The sequence below is a fragment of the Pelodiscus sinensis genome, chromosome 1 (assembly GCF_049634645.1).
Source record: "Pelodiscus sinensis isolate JC-2024 chromosome 1, ASM4963464v1, whole genome shotgun sequence".
NCBI lineage: Eukaryota > Metazoa > Chordata > Testudines > Trionychidae > Pelodiscus > Pelodiscus sinensis.
Genome location: NC_134711.1, coordinates 182,376,586 through 182,394,156, shown reverse-complemented (window position 1 = coordinate 182,394,156; position 17,571 = coordinate 182,376,586). Strand labels below are relative to the sequence as shown.

At 44.6% G+C, this 17,571-nt stretch overlaps 1 protein-coding gene across 1 annotated transcript in view; it reads right to left on the bottom strand.

Annotated features, from left to right (window-relative positions):
- Positions 1–233: 233 nt before the first annotated feature.
- The window catches only part of HUNK (hormonally up-regulated Neu-associated kinase), an 89,902-nt gene continuing 72,564 nt past the window's right edge, over positions 234–17,571 (bottom strand). Inside the window, exons 8-10 of the mRNA XM_075910712.1 lie at positions 16,307–16,387; positions 4,321–4,501; positions 234–2,047 (exon numbers count right to left, since the gene is read on the bottom strand). Of these exons, the coding sequence (XP_075766827.1) occupies positions 1,380–2,047; positions 4,321–4,501; positions 16,307–16,387 (930 nt within the window). The 3' untranslated portion in view covers positions 234–1,379. The remainder of the gene's footprint in view (positions 2,048–4,320; positions 4,502–16,306; positions 16,388–17,571) is intronic.

The following is a 17,571-nucleotide window of genomic DNA, read 5'->3' as shown; positions in this document are numbered from 1 at the left end:
TTTTTTTCAGCCTGGTCTTTTAAAAAGGCATTAAAACCCACTGACTACAAGTGTGGAGGGGAAAGCACATACACAATTGGTGGCGACTTGCCACTGATCAGGTTAGTGCTAAAAGCTATCAAACAGTCCTGCACACACAACACATATTCAAGTACAGTACAGACAAACCACAACATAGTATTTGGTTAAACCTTCTAAGTTTATAGCAAATGATTTGAAAAAAAAAAATTAACCAAAATCATTAACCTCTTTATTCAGATGTATTATTTACTTAGAAAAAGAATGCCAGTGTGTAGAATATGTTTCCTGTTAGGAAGTTAATCTTCACAGCTCAGAATACAACTAAATTTTTGGTACCAACTGCATTACCATCCTTGCAATCTGAAATGGCACTGGTGTGTCCTTTTAACTCAAATTCACTGCATTTTCTTGGAGAAGCCTTCATGTATGTCCAATGCTATTTTGCTAAAACAGAGGTTAATGCAATTCTCCCATTAAGTCTTCCACAGAACTAATACAAATACAAAAATCAGAGGTGACTGGATTATTTAAATGACCATGTTGCAGTTTTGACTATTGTTTTAATCATCCACTTGCAGACCTGTCTCATGAATTGAGCAGGAAAATATCAATTGGATCAAATTAGTTTGAAAATGTTTTTTTCTGTAACATCTCCTATAAAATGAACATTTTCTTTAAAAAAAAAGAAAAGAGATTCAACTATTATCTATTTTGTAAGGTTAACAGTAAAATCTGCTTTAACAATTAAAACTTCACTTGCTCTGAACGTCTAGAACGCATGCTTTTATTCCAAGTTCCCACTGATCTGCTTTTCCTTTTTGGTGGAGCCTGTTCTTGACTTAGAAGTGTACTTCTTGATCTCAGCAATGAAGTCCCTAGTGTTTTTCCTCTTCTTGAACTACATGAACAATACCCGTGTCAGTACTATATGAGACCAATTGTCATCTCAACCACAGTTCCTGTCTGGGACCAGCAGTCAAGGGCAAATTTATTAACACAGGTAACAACACTGAATCAAGTTTTTATGCTGGCTGTTCTTTTGATGCTAAAAACTGTATGTCATACTAGAATTTAGCAACGCCTTATGTAGATTTTCTGTAGATCTTTTAAGACATTTCACTGTAGAGTCAAACCAAATGAGTGTCACTGTTGCTAAATCTTCCTAACAGCATAAGTGGGCCCTCTTCTTTTGATTTCAGTAACCAGAACCATCAAAACATTATAAGCAGACCTTTGATTTGCCAGGCAGGCTGCTATAATATATAGGGAGACCATCATGCCTGAAGTTTTCTCTTCTTCTGTCACATCTGAAGCCCAAGAAAGCAGCACTGCAAATCCAGGCTTTCAAAAGCGGCAGGTTAACATTGGCCATTCACAGCATCAGCTGCATTAAATGAAATCTGTGCTGGATTCATGTGCTGCAACTGAGGCATTCTTGCTTCCAGCGGCTTGTCAGTGGTTGACTGCATTGTTTGATTCCTTTTCCGTAGCATCTGTCCGATCCCCATCATGGGAAATCTGCCTCTGCTTTTAACACAGTTAGGGCTCCCCAAAGGATTGGAGAGATTATTTGAAGTTAGCTGAGTAGGAGATGTGACTTCTTCACTCAGGGGACTTGTCTTTTCTTCATACGTGAAAGAGAGCTGAGTGCCATGAACTGGAGTTTTAACAGGAGATGCACTTCCAGGTTGGAGAAGTGGAGATAGTGTCCTTTCACTTGAGCTTTTATAAGCAAAATTCACTGGTGAGCTCAAAATTCTATACTGATGAGAAGGGGAAATCTGGTCTATTTGGTCCTCTCTATCAACAGATTCAAAAGAATGCACAATATTCAGAATCAAAGGGGAATCCTTTGTCTGGCTTCTGTTGCTTGCAGATTCTTGCGGAGGAGAATCTTGTCTCTTAAGGAGTCTAGGAGTCCTTGGAAGAGGTGGCTGGATTTCAAGATATTCAAGAGAGTAGGAAGTGACACAACCTGTCTTGGTTGCCATGGGTTCATGATAAGGGCTTAAACCACCAGCAGAATCTACAAAGCAAAAGGAAAAGAAAAGTGAATGACATTCTCTAATACTTGCTCTGGCCTAGGGCAGAGGGTGCTTGACCTTACATTCCACAGAAGGTTTAGCTGGCAGGATGGATGTAGTGTAGAAACCAAATGTCCTAGCAGGATATACAAAGTGCAGTGATCAAGTAGTTAATGCTTTGATTTTTATTTTGGACTTACATAGTTGTTCTGTGGGTTTCTTACCTGCTAGTGAAATAAGTGGCAGGAAGTGCATTGACACAGTAAGAAGAGGGCGTGAAATACACAACCACACATTGACATCCTTAGTAGTTTGAATTACTCATGAACTTTTGAGCAAAGCCTAGGAAATCGGGTATTTCCTTTTTTTATTTATTTATTGTTCATTCTTATTAGAGCATTGCATGGTTCTTCACAGGGACTGAACCTTTTATCCACTGAATGCCCTGAGATGCAGGTAATGAAAAGGAGGTTAATCCTGAAGTATTTACTCCCACTGGACAATGGTTCACAGATGTAAATTTGTAAAACTGCATTTCCATATTCACACAGTAAAATTCAACACATTTTCATTCATTGATTTCAGTGGGAATTTTGCCTGAAAAAGGGCTAAATACAAATAGAACAAGGTTTTCATAATCTGAACCACTAATAAAATAACAGTACAACCCAGAATTCTCCTTAGTTTATGCTAAATGTTCACAGCTACCACCACCAAACTGAATGCAACTAAAACCAATGTGAGACAAAACAATTTTTGTTGTGTTTGTGAAAAGCAAATCATAGAAGCTCTTTAGCTAGATTCCACTTGATTTAAAGGAGATAAGACTGGCAATAAAGCATTTTTCATAGGATCCTACAGCTTTAAAGTATCCTTGGTCTGAAATAGCTCATGTCTGCTGACCATCAAGACACACTTCAAAGCTTTTATCCATTTCCTTGGGACTTTAGGAAAGGCGACAACTGGGCAAGGGGTGGAGATCTGTGGGTGCATGCATGGGGGATGTTCATTAGCTGCGTTCATCTGGGACATACTGATGGGATTTTGTCCAAGTGATCTGTTTTCTTAAACTGGTCAAAAGATTTTGCCAAAATATTTGTCAAGTGAGTGAGAACATTTTGTTCTAGTATTTTGTTCTAGTCAGAATGTGAAAGATTTTCATTTCAGAAAAAAGGAGACAGGAAAAAAAAGAAAACGTGGAAAATATTTTATTTGCAAAAAATCTTATTAAAATGTCAACAAAATTAAAATTTGTCATTACTTTTGAAATTTTTCATGGAAAATAGGTACCATTTCTGACCAGCCATGTGGATTACTGTTATGTTATGGCAGTTCGCACCATGGCCTGACAAATCCCTTTATAACACTAAGCAAGCAAGCTTAATGATCAAATGAATAAAACGTCAGTTAACTGGAAAACATATGCTAAATATAGGTTTAACACAGGAGATGTTGTAGGTCTCCACAAACATCTGGGTTTAACCTCCCACAAACATATTATTCACTCCCTTCTCTCACTGCCAGCGTTGGTCCTCCCTCCCCCCGCTTGCTCCACATATACACTATCCCATTTTCCCTATTGACTACTCTTCTCTTCAATTCCTTTGTCTTGTCACACCCTGCAGTGCTTCCTCCCACCCACCGGCTCTCTCACCAGCTTGCCTCCCCTCCAGCACAATTAACAAGTTTCTGGGCTCTGTCTCTGGTCTTAAATATTTAGCTTTCTTGCTTTGTTTTTGTTTGAAGGGTTTATTGTGGTTTGGGTTTTCCCTCTCCTTCCCTACTGGCTGGCTGTTTATCCCTTCCTTTACCATGCAATCATTCCCCTCTGTTTTCTGCAGCTGCTCTTGGTTACCAGAACTCTCCTCTGCTCTCTCAGTGGTTGCTTTCCTTGCTCCCTTTTATTTCACTCCTACTGTATTCCATGGGCAGCAGAAAAAAAATCTTTGTCGGGTTCACTCATCTGCTGACCAAATCAACAGGGTTCTGGGGAAGCTGCAGTTGCTTTTAAAGAGCTCGTATAAAGTAAAGGTGATTTTACACTTTTTTATATGTGTAGAGGAAGCAAGACTTTAAACAAAGCCATGGCTACTCTATTACACAGCAAAGCAGAAGAGATACAAAACCAAAAGTTTGTGATTATCCAAAATTGTCATTGTCTCTTTAGGAAATTGTGTTTAAAGCATGATTTTTTGTTCAATCCCCTCTTATTACAACTTCCTTCTACGTGTGGCAGGTAGCATGCACAACACACACACAAGACTCTTTTACTAACCTTTCTCAGGAACACTGGTCTTGGTGATTTTTCGATCTTTCAGCAGTGCCTTGGTGTTCTGTAACTGTGAGATAAGGCAGGAGGAGGGCTGTCTGTAAGAAGGTGAATGTTTCTCTGTTTTTTTTGGATGTGGACGGTGGAGAAGCTCCCCTTTCTTTTCTTGGTCTTTTTGCTTTTTGTCCTTTGTTACAAAACAAACAAAAATTGTTTGGTTTATTTTAAAAAGTTTAAGCTTCCTAAGAAAACACAGAAATAAAAACACCACTTATCTAGCTGTATTCAAAGATTTACCAGGAATGCATCTGGCTACTCAAAATAACTACATCCTCCATGTAATATTTTCTTCTGATCTGTGAAACGTGATTTCATGACTCTCATCTACATTGAAACTCATGCAGTGTGAAAACTGTTTTCACAGACTCAGACAAAAGGAAAGCTCTTTCTTCACAGGCCACTCAATCCTAGGAGAAGTTCTGAAGTAAGAACATGAAATTTTGTGTTTTTGCACATCTGAAGTTTGCTTCCACATTTAAACATAATTCCTTTGATTTCTCCTTATTTTATTTCCTCCGACATTTTAAAAGGTGAGCTATGAAGTTTTAAAGGCATTTAAATTCCCAGGTCATTTACATTCTGTCTGAGCCCAGGCCTGAAGAATATGGACCTGATCCTGCAGAGTCAGGTAGGGTTGCCAGGTGTCCGGTATTGATCCAGACAGTCCAGTATTTTTGCCTCCTGTCCGGTAAAAAATTCAGAAAATACAGGACACCTAAAATGTCCAGTATTTTCTGATTTTTTTCCCAGCCAGGAGACAAAAATACCGGATACCTGGCAACTCTAGGTGCCCGGGCCTGGGCCCACTCCCCAGCCTCCTCCCCCCGACATCCCCAGCCCCTGACCCCAGGCTTACTTGGTTTCACAGGGAAGCTAAGTTCTGGCTTGAACAAGAACGCAAAATGGCTGCCAGCAAAAAGCCTATAGACCAAGGGGAATGCTCAACTGCTCCCCTGTTCCTATCCCCATTCTAACTCTGCACTCACTCTGAAAGGGGTCAAGCTGTTTTATTATTTATTTTTTATGTTCTATTTTTGCTTAATAAGTCAGAATCTTTTTTTTGCTCAACAACTTTGGGTCTCCCCCCCCCCCGGCCTTTTTTTTCCCCTCAACAGAATTTTTTCCCCAGTGTTTGTTTTGGTTCAACCATCTGGCAACCCTAGATTCAGGACCTGATACTCCACTGTCTTGCACTTTGCATAGCCACATACATCAGTGGAGAATGAGTCCAACTGGATGTAAAATACAGACATTCAGATTTGGTAACAATTTACAGCTGCTGTGCAAAAGCGTCTACCCAAGATGAACAAGAGTTGACAATTAAGCCTGTAAGGCTCCAATCCTGTAATGAACTCTGTGTGCCTGACTGGTGCTCACTGCATGATTAAGGCCTTGACCTTTAAACATGACAAATCCATACATCTTAAAACAAATGATTTTATATCAACTGACAGAGGGGAGGAAAAGCACATACTGAGCTTTAGGACTCAAAAGGTAAGTGAAAAGATCCTAATTTTCAAAATTTTGTTTTTAAATTGAAATGAATTAACAGGATTTTTTTTTTAAATGTAAGGGCTTGATTCTGCAAGGCACAGAGTACCTCAACTCCCTTGATTTTAGTGGAAGCTGCAGATTCTAATTTACCTTGGAAAATCATGTACCAGATTTGCTTTCACATTTAGATTTAGTTGCTAGAGTGCAAGAATCTTACACTGCCTTAGGAAAATTTTGCCTGATGCACTTTTGGAACTGTCTGTTCCTTTTTGGAGATGACTAGGGAAGGGGCTGGAAAAAAAGTTGTGCATTGTTTTTAAAATGACTCTCTTCGTGTTGCTGTAAACTCCTTAATATTTTGCTATAAAAAAAATAATGGCATCAGCACTCATTTCATTGCTATCCCTACAGTAACAAATTAGTACACACATGTAATATAGGAAAACCAGTTTCGATGAAGACACAGAAGTTAGTTTCAAATCCTTTAGTGCAATTGTTCACAAAGTGTGGTCTGTGGTGGGGGCTCAGACCCCATCCACACGCAGTGGGGAGTTCGTGCTGCTGCTGGACCCTTGTGGGTGGCGTGCAGCTGCGAGGCTGCAGCACCAGCTCCAGCAGGCACGTGGGGAGGTGAAAAAAGTAAACTCACCCCCTGCCCACCCATGTGGCCACAAAGCTATATGTGGAGGACCGCCGCCCCGCCCCCTCCGTGAAAAAGTCCTGCCCACCGTTGGGTGTCTGCCTCATCTAGGCACCGCCAAGCTCTTGGTTCCCATGGGAAGAGCAGCATGGCCCTCATTTTCTCCCATGGGACAGGCTGTAGGTTGGGTTGCGCAGGGCCCGGCTGGTGAGCAGCCAGCACCCTCTCCCTTCCCCAGCAGCAGGTTAGGCTGCGCCGCGCTGGAGGAGGTGGCGCTGGGGCTGAGGACCCTGCACATGCAGGATGCAGGTGGGAGCTTGGGATCCCTCGGCGCTTTGCACCCACAGGGACTCGGTCTGGGGGAAGGGGCCAAGCCACCTCAGCGTCTGCCCCCCCCCCCCGAGGGCCATGGCCTGGATGCCCATGGGACACTGCCCCCAGGAGGGCTGGACCTGCTGGGGTCACCCATCCACCCCCACCTTGCTGTGCTGCACCCAGCCCCCCTGTTCCCTACCCTCCCATTTCTCTGAACCCACCCCTCAAGCCACCCTGACTCCAGCCCTATTCCCAAGGGCACCTGGCCCCGCATCCCCTGAAACCCTTTAGCCACTCTGTCCCCCAGCTTTATCCACAGGCACTCCCTGCCCCCATCTCCCTGCACCTGTACTCTAACCCAAGCCCCCTCTTGGCCAGACACCCTACCCCCGGTCCACTCCTGCCCCTCCCTCATGGCCAGACCCTGCATCCTCCTTCCTGGCCAGACTGCTTCCATTCTGGCCAGACACCCTACCCCCACCCTGCTCCTGCATCCACCGTTGCTCCTTGCACCCACCCTTCTGGCTACATACTGCACCTTCCCTTGCTTCTGGTCACTCCCCCTGGCCAGACACCCTACTTGCAGCCTGCTTCTGCATCCTACCTCCCACCCAGACCTCACAACTTCTCTCCCTTTTGCACCCCACCTCGCTACCAGATACTGCACCCCAACCCTATCCCACACATTCGCAGCCCTGTCTGCACACCAAACCTCTCATTTTTGTCCCCACCCCAGAGCCTAAGAGGGTCTATAAAATCCACTAACTCCAGAACCTCAGAAAAGTAAATCTGGCCTATGGGAACCCTTGAACCTCAGTACTCTCTGTCCCTTCCCCTTGCCCAGTAGGGCTGGAGTGCCAGAGGAATGAGATGTCTCACTTGGGGACCAAATCAGTGAGGGCAGGGAAGTTTTGGAGTTTTTTTGCTTCTCACTTTTGAGGTCCCCAACTGATTTTTCTGTGGGTCAGTGGCCCCCGACCCAAAAAAGGTTTCCCACACCTGCCATAAATAAAGAAAACATTGAAACCTTTTGTGTTGGACATAAATTAATATTTTACTTTATTTAAAATTGAGTTTGATAAACTAACATGAAAAAGTTAAAATGTTTAATCTGTTTAATAATTTAAATTAAACCATTCTGCCGAGCATTCTCCAATACACTAGCAAAATGGTTCGGGGGTAATTCTGTAATTAATGGTGAGTTTCCATTAGCAACTGATGGTCCATGGACAGGTTTACATTGAGCTAGGTGGTCCACAGGCCAAAAAGTTTAAGAACCACTGTGCTGGGGGCTCTTTAAACAACTTTGAGACTAGCTCACTAGAAAATACATTAGGAAAATAGGTTGGCAAAGTCCATTTTAATAATTCCCAAGGCTCAGGTACATCATTTTGTTGCTATCCATGGACCACAAGAAGGAGCTCTCAATTATTTCCCCATGGTTACTACTTTTTGAACTTTAGAAGGTTGAATTCTCCCAAGGAAGGGCATCAGGGATGCAAAGAAGATCTACACATTTTAGGCTTTATGGCCTATTAAAAAAGCTGTAACAGGCATTTTTAGGGCTGAAGTAGACATCTCAGAATCTAAAGCATCTCTGGAGATCTCTACTAAGCAACAAAACCTCTCTCACACGGGCTGTGGATTATGTGCAAATGATCAGATTAACTCCTACATGGATAATGAATTGCATGTGGTTTTAGCTGCTCATCTCTCATTCTGTCCATTCTGTCAATTCTTTGAAGCAGATACTTTGCCTTCTTGTATGTCTGCAAAATACCATGCACACACATGGCATGGTATAAATAATAGATCATAAAAATAAAGCCAGTGGGAGTTGTACTGTTAATTCCCTGCCCATCATGTTGAATAGTTACATGAGGCTCTGCAACTATGATGCCAAACCCAGCAGAAACTGGCATTCTTTCAGAAGCATTTATTAAAAGGTACTTGTGAGGAAAAAGTGGTGAAATAGAAACACAAAAAGGCCATCAAGATTGTCAACAGCTATTTGGTATTTTAAGGGAAGGATCTGCATTTTGGTTGATACAGCATTAGCAAGAACATTTCAATATGGCAATTATTTTTAGTCTAGTGGTACAACAAACAGAGCTAAACCAGAACTCTGTTTTTCTCTAAAACATGTTCCAAGTGACCCTGACATTATATTACATTCATGCTTCTGTAACATTTCTATAGAGCTGTAACACAGCCGTATTGCACAGACTCAAGTACCCATGTGAAAAGGAAATCCACATATCCTGTGTTATCAGAGAGTTACTTCACCCTGGTCAGATGCTGGAAATGATCTTTTAATTATTTTTTAAATTTACTAGGTCTATTTCCTCTAAAAAGAAAAAAATCCTGAATCCCAAGGTGCCAAATGCCATTATATTTTGAAAAGGAAAGGAAGATTTCCTTCAGTGGAGCTATAAATGTTCAGCCTTCAATAAACTATATACATCCAGCTCACACAATGAAAGAGCTGTCCCAGTAATCTATACTTTGGGGTATTTGGCATTACCTCATTCTATGCTATTTCCTGTCCTGACCTCAACCCCAAAATCTACTCTAATCCTAGCAATAAATTTAAAAGGAAGATAATTGGTGTTTATATTGGCTTTATCTATTGTTATGATAGGACCACAGCACTAGCTCATTGTGCTAGAATTCCTTCAGGTCCCTCCAAATCTGAATCTGACTATGGCAGCTACTTTGCATGGGGAGCATGATACCCAATCCAGCCTCCATGGATCCTGTATACCGTGGTGGGGAACATATGGCCCGTCTTGCCCGGACCCGGCCCTCGAGGCTCCTGCACCCTCCCTCTTAGCCAAACCCCACACCCTAAGCCTGTTTCCTGGCAGTCCCCTTCTACACACTGAACCCCTCATTTTTAACCCCACCCCAGAGCCTAGGGAGGCCCACAAAATCTACTAACTGGGAGAATGTGGGGAGTGTCTTTCTGCTTCTCAGTTGGGGGCCATGTCGGTGACTTTTTTTTTTTTTTTGCCTATCACTTTTGTGCAGCCCTAGACTAATTTTTCTGTGGGTCAGCGGTCCCCCCACCCAAAAAAGGTTCCCTATCCCTGCTGTACATGGAGCACTTTTACTTTAGCTCTACTACTCCCAATCTCTGAGTCCTTCCTAACACTCTTTCCTTCTTCCCTACCTAGCTCTTCTGAATATAAATATGAAACAAGCCTTTTCAGGTGGGGAACATGCATCTTGGAGCTCTTTGCACACCAGTTCACAGCAGCAACACCACTGCAGAACTTGCTGCTAACTTCCCCCTCCATAGAGCCCTACACGAAAGGGAACTTGTGATGCTAACAGCCCCTGGCCTATCACAATACTTCTACACTAGCCATAACCACAGTCACTTACATTTGCATTTTTTTACATTGCTAAAGTGATATGGAAAAAATTCAGCCAGGTGCTGCAGAACCTTAGGAGATGTCTGCCTGGTATCTCCATGGCAACACAGCTACATCACTTATCTAGGTACTAGGGCACCCATGTTTCTCTTTGGAGCTGAAAGGCAGAGCGAGAGGGATGCTCATATTTGCAGCAGTGATGGAAGAACACAGTCAAACTGGGAGCTCCCAAATAAGCCCAATAAGGGTTAGTTTGTAAGTACTGTACACCTTTCTTGAGAGAATAAGGAGATGGACACTAAATTTCCCAAAGAATCTGAAAAGACACTCAAAGGACATCTCCATCATGAAGCATTTCTTAAGGTAAGGGTCAGTATAGAAAAGGGTTCAGTTATAGGGTAATGATTATTTTTAGATAAGTTATTTCTGAACATTTTCTTTTTCAGAGTGCTAAGAATTCATCTTCTGTTCAGGAATACTAGGGGGTGGTGCCCTCTGCTAACTATGCTCACCCCCCCTCGCCATCTCTGGAGGTAAGCAGCCCTGGCTCTCCCCCTAGCTGCTGACCATAGGGCAGGGCCGAGGCTGGGTCAGCTCAGTCTCCCCCCCCAGGGTCATTGGGCAGGGCCAAGGCCAGGTCCACCCCTGCTCTTCCTCCTCCCCCCCCCCGCAACCTGTATTTCAATTTGATCCCCCTGCCTCCATTCCTGCACTCACCATCCTCCCTAACCCCTCCTCCTTCCCACTCCACACTACCAATCCCTACCCCACCTCCTTCCTCCATTCCTACACCCTCATCCTTCCCTAACCTCTCCTCACCCTCACACTGCCACTCCCTCTGCCTCCATTCCTATATCCCTCTTACCTTCACCATCCCTCCTTAACACAGCACCCATCCCCACAAACACCCTTATCCCCTTTCCTCCCTTCCTACACACACCCTGCTCCCACCCATGAATTCGTCGAGTTGCACCCCCCTCTCCCCTCCCAGGAGCACCACCAGGCCAGGCAGCACAGCCCCGGCCACTGCTGCAGAAGCCACAGCCCACCCCCAGCCCAGCCTTTCCACATGGGCCTGTTGGGGCAGTTTTGCTCTGTGGCGAGCCCAGAGAGCCCAGCACGCAGAGCTGCTGCTCCGGGGAGCTGGGGGAGTGGCCGAGGTACCAGACCTGCCCAGCTCGTGACAGGCCCAGGAGAATGTGCCTGAGCTGGGGCTGCACAGAGCCAAGCTGCGCGGTAAGTGCATGGGCCGGGCAGGCTGGGGTGGGGCCCGGAGGCAAGCGGACACTGCTCCAGGGGGTGCGCAGAGATGGAGCTCCTGGGTCAGCGTGCTGGCCCGGGTCATCAGCACTCGCCAGAGTCGCTTGCTCGGGGGGCAAAAGGGGGACCTACAGCGCATCCCCCAAGTGCTGTGGCCAGGCCAGGCAACACAGAGCCAAACCATGTGGTAGGCACATGGACTGGGCAGGCTGGGGGTGGCAGGCGGACACTGGTACAGGAGGCATGTGGGGATGGAGTCACCACCCCCCTATTTCATAGAGCAGTCACATGGTCAGGGCTTCTGGGGAAGCACAGTGACACGAGGTAACAAAAATTACTATCTTAAGAAAGTATTTGATATGTCTTTTCCACTCTTTATGGGCCAGATTTTAGTATTTATAAGATACAATAATTTTATACTGCACCTTATTTATAAGGGAGAGAAGGCTTCCATGTCTGCCTTCAGAACAGGAGGGAGCCAGTTTAAAAAACAGCTCTCCTCATGGACTGGCTGCCTGTCACTCTGCATTGCTACCTCTGATACAGAGGCAGCAGTGCAGGTTGGCAGCAGCTCCTGTCCAGGAGGGGTGGGTCTGAGCTCCTGGACCCAGCATGAGCCGGAACTGAGCCGGGCTGCCTGCCTACCTGGCTCCTAATACTCTTTAAATACAGAGCGCAGCAGGGGTAGGTCCCAGACCCAGCGCAAGCCAGGACTGAGCCTGGCTTCTGGCAAGCCTGCTAAAATATTTACAGGCGGGGGTGGGGGAGGAATGCATGTAGTCTATAGCATTAACCAATATGCTTTTGTTTCTCGGTTACTTGACTACACTATTACATCCCTAGATGAAGAAGCTATGTCAGTATAACTGTGTCCACACTACTGGCTGTACCAGTATAGTTATTTCAGTTAAAAAACCCTCACCAAAATACTTATATATCGATATAAAAAACTGTCTGCAGACCAGGCTACAGAGGGAATATGCAACAACCCCTTAGCCAGGAGACAGTATATTGCAAAATCATGGTAGCACTGCCATTATTTCTTCATCTCTGTGTTTCTATCTTTGTACTATTTGCCAACAAGTTTTTTTTCCATGTATATAAAAATACAAGTGTATATTTTTACAAAATTCATTATTATACATCCACATATAGATGATACACACATGTAAATAATAAGCTAACACCTAAATTCCATCCCAGGACCACATTAGTGGCTCCCAGTGATTGTACTGGGAACCCATGTGTGCACAGAGCAGAATTTGGCTCTAAAAAGTTCTCGGGTACATCTTGAAAAATAATTGCTCAATTTATCCACAGCTGATACATTTTAAATAAAGTATGTACTCTTTATATAAATAAAATGCAGCACATGTTTCGCCCTGAGAATTCCATATGGCTTGCAATTTAATTTGTCTAGTAAATTGGTAAATGCGTTTTAAAAAAACAAAACTAAACAAAACGAGCCACAATATAAATGTGCCTGTGTAATTTTCATTTTGGAACCCATTTTTAATAACACTATGGCCACCACCATCATACCTCTTTCTGCAAAGAAGCATTTGACCTCCTGAGGTCTCTTCCAGCTCTGAGTCTATGTCTTCTATCACCAAATGTAACAGTCCTAGCAGATTGCAGAATGGTATAAAACCAAAGAGTGGCTTTTACCAATAGTGTTTTTACACTCCTAGGACCCAACACAAGGATGAAACAAGTCTTGATAGCAGAGAACATTTCTACAATGCCTACCACAATGATGTGCCTCTGTAGTAATACAAATAATAAATAATACAAATTGGACCTCCCTGGTCTGGCACCCTTGGGACCTGACCAGGGGTGGCCCATCCATATAGACGAACTAGGCAGTCACCTAGGGTGCCAAGTTAAATGGGGCACCAAATGGTGGCACAATATCATTGAGGGGTTTGGAGATGGGGGTGCTGATTGCATGGTTTGCCTAGGGCGCCAGTTGCTGGCAGCTCGTCTAGGGCCACCCCGGACCTGACCAGACTCAAACAAGGGAGTTTGCCAGGCCAGGGAAGATCTGGTCTCCCTGCTGGTCTGGCTGGACTCCTGGCCCCTGCAGGACTGCCGTTCCTGTCGTCATTGGCCCGGCTGGGCTGTTAGCTGCCAGCCCCACCACCACTGAGCTGCCAGCAGGGCTTATGGATGTGGCTCCCAGTCCCTCTGCTCTCTGCCCCATGGCTGCCAGCCCAGTAGGGCTCCTGGCCATTCCACCACCAGCCCAGAAAGGCTCCCAGCCCTGGCAGAACTCCCAGCTGCTGGCCTTTCACCGGGGCTCTTTAGTCCAGGAACAGACTTAACCTGTAGTCAAAGCCACTAGCGTAGTTGTGGGCAACCTGCAGCCTGCAGGCAGAGGATTCTACCTGCAGCTCATGCACCTCCGCTCTGCCCTTTTGCCCTATGCCTCTCATGCACTGGGGCGCTGGAGCCCCACACTTCTTACTCCATTCCCCTCCCTCCCAGCACCTTCCAAATGCCATGAATTGCCTGATTTGTGCTCCATCCCCACTCCGCCCACACTCTGCCAGCACTTTTGGAGTGCTGTGAATTGGCTGATTCACGGTGTTCAAGCTTTGGGAGGGAAGGTGAGGAGTAGGTAAGTGCGGGGCTCCATTACCCCAGTGCATGAGAGACATGAGGGAAGGGGGCAGAGAAGGGGTGTGCAGGCTGCCTGTAGGTGGAACCCTATTGGGCTGCATGTGACCCACAGGCTGTTCACCACTGGATTCCAATCTTGTGGCTAACTGAGACGAAGGAGGGCCCATTCTCTAGTCTCGGCTGCCCATTGCTGCCTAAGGGTACGTCTAGACTACAGGCTTTTGTCGACAGATACTGTCGACAAAGCTTCTGTCGACAAAGAGTGTCTAGACTACATCCAGTTCTGTTGACAAAGCAAGCCGCTCTGTCCACATGAGAGTGTAGACGCAAAGGACAGTGTAGATGCATTAATGCCTTCTGTCGACAGAACTCTGTCGACAAAATGCGTTATTCCTCGTAGAATAAGGTTTACAGCCGTCGACAAAACTGCTGAGTTCTGTTGACGTTATGTCGACAGAACTCAGCGGCAGTGTAGATGCAGGTATAGTTTTGTTGACAAAAGTGGACTTTTGTCAACAAAACCCTGTAGTCTAGACACACCCTTAGGCCGTGTCCAGACTCGGGGTTTTTTTCGGGAAAAGTAGCCTTTTCCCGAAAAAACTTCCCCTGCGTCCAGACTCAAGCCGCGTTCTTTCGAAATTATTTCGAAAGAACGCGGCTTTTCTTTCGATGGCGGTAAACCTCGTTTCACGAGGAAGAACGCCTTCTTTCGAAAGTTCCTCTTTCGAAAGAAGGCGTTCTTCAATGTAAACAGGCCGTCTTCGAAAGAGAGCATCCAGACTCGCTGGGTGCTCTCTTTCGAAAAAGCGGATTTCTCTTTCGAAAGATCCACCTGCAGTCTAGACGCAATCTTTTGAAAGAGGCTCTTTCGAAAGATGCTTTCGAAAGAGCCTCTTTCGAAAGAAGCCTGCAGTCTAGACATCGCCTTAGTGTGCAATGATAGGCCCAAACAGGCATTCTTACACAAAACTGTTTCTGAAGTCTGGATAGTAGGACTGGGCATATAACAGGACAGCAGTGTTCCTGTAAAACCAGGACTAGCTTTAGGGGTAGGTGCTGAGGGCAGCAACATTCCGAAGTGCCAAATCCCCATTTTTGTTTTTATTTTGCTTGGAACATTTCTCATAAATGTTAATAAGCACTGATTCAAACCCAAATTTAATGTGGGTTTGGACTGACTTCTTTTGGCATTGTCTAAAACTGTTTGTTTTCTGGTTTTGTTTTTGATCAAGTCTCAACAATTTTGAAGAAAAAACAGAAAATTAGAAATCTTCACCCTAGTTTTTCATGGTGAAAAATACCCATTTTTCAAACAGCTCTGCTCACAGCCTGTCAATGAACCTGGGTTGAACTGTCTAATTTTTTTAGTTACATGGCTCAAATGTAGTGAAGGCTGTGACCTTGGGCAAGTTATTTAAGTCCTTGGTTCTTTGATTTCCTATTTGCACAATGGAGACGATAATGCTCCTACCTCCCAGAGAGCTCTACTCCTCCTCAGCAAGTTACATGCATCACCAACTGGGAGCAACTTCTATCTTGGAGGGGGAGACAAGCACTCATGGATTTTGTGAGGCTCAATTTAATTAACTCTTGTGAAGTGCTTGGGGAGATACAGCTAGAAGGTGTTGTAGAAGCGCTAAGGGTTTTTTTTAATATCCCTAAGACATTTCACACAGCCCCAAGTAGTCTGTATAACAGTAGAATATATCTGAGGAGGATCAGAACAGCTTTTGTGACTAGCAGTTATTTTTAACTAGTCGCTGTTGGGAATCTTCTTAGAGTCAAATTGAAGAGGGGTTCAGCATACATGAATGGACAAGTGCAATTTGCTGTCTAAAAAATTTGCATCCCTAACATATATTCTTCAATGTCACTAAGATTCACATTTAGGCAGACATGTTGGGGGTATTATTCTGACTTTTAAAGGTCCATTTGCTCTGTGCAAGCAGATCAATCATTTCATCTTTTATGAAGATGCCCAACCCTCCTTGGCAATTCTTTTGAAATGAGTCGTTTGGCAACTCTCTCTTTTGTAAGCAAGTTTCACTGTATTTCTGGGCTTGGAATTATTTTGGTTTCCTTTCTCTCTCCGTCCCCCCTCTCTCCCCCTCCCCCCCTCCCCGCACCTTTCCCTGAGCCAGAACACCATCAATTTTAATCACAGTCTAGTGGGAAATTCTCAGATTCAGTCTGGTATCAAAGTAGCATCATAATAAGCTTCTACCTCATAGGCATCTTGGTTCATCTTGTATTTTTCTATCTGGTATAGCTGGTTCTTATAGCAAACATCATGAACATCAGACTTCTGTTGAAGAGAAAAAAAATGTGAGATCATTAGAATGAAAAAAGTGATAAACTACTTGCTGGTGGGCCAAATTCTCTGTGGCTTTCAGCAGAGTTGCACCAATGTATGGCAATGATGAATTTGATCCATTGTATTTAAATATCATTCATGCTCATCTCCAAATGGCCAGCATAACATCATCATCACCACATCTGAATGTTGTTAATACAACTATGATCTGAGGAGTAAAGAATCGATGGCCGTTCATTAGGTACAGAATCCCTCTGAGATCAAACAGAAACTAGCACAGTGGTGGGCAACATGTGGTCAGTCGGCCGCATGCAGTTCATCAGGATAAGTCGCTGGCGGGCCACCAGACAGACTGTTTACCTTGCGTCCATAGGTACGTTCACCCACAGCTCCCATTGGCCACGGTTCACTGTTCCCAGCCAATGCGAGCTGCAGGAAGAAGTGTAGACTGCAGCTCCTCACATGCCCCATACACCTGCCGGAGGCCACCCATTATGTGGCTAGAAATCACTAAACTACCAGTGCTGGCAGTGCTAGGCTCCTTTAAGCAAGCAAGAAGGGGTGGGGTGCAGGCAGGGTGCCTTTCCCAGTATAAAGGGTACACAGGCTGCACTCATTCAAAGAAAAGGTAGGTTGGCAACATCTAGTACATGCTTATCTCCACTGTTATGGGCTCAAATCAGAACTAGGTGGACTATAGAGTTTTGTACTGTTTTGATGCGAGAATTGGAGAAACTTGCAGGTTTCAGTGGCCCTTTGCTTTGAATCCAAACCTCAAAGTCAAACATGGAGGGGGGCTATGGGGAAAGAGACTGGAAACATGGAAGTGACCCTAAGGAGACCAACACCAAAGAACAAACGAAGGTGTTTGCAAGAAGCCTTGCAAAGTGAAACCGGCATATTTTGCACAACTCTAGTCATGTACTGTATTTTTGAGAGAGTTTGTGAGTCTGTCCATGTGTCTATCTGTTTGTTCAAGAACACCTCATAAGCGGCAAGAGCTAGGACCACAACATTCGGTGTACAGCTTCCTCTTGTCATAACATAAAGCTAGGTAAGGGGTTTGGTTGTGTCAGGAAAATGGGATGTGCCTGGAATGGGATTGCTTCTCATAAAAGCAGACAGAAAAGAGACAGAATCACTAAGCAGGACAAAGGGGCTGGCTGGGGGAAATT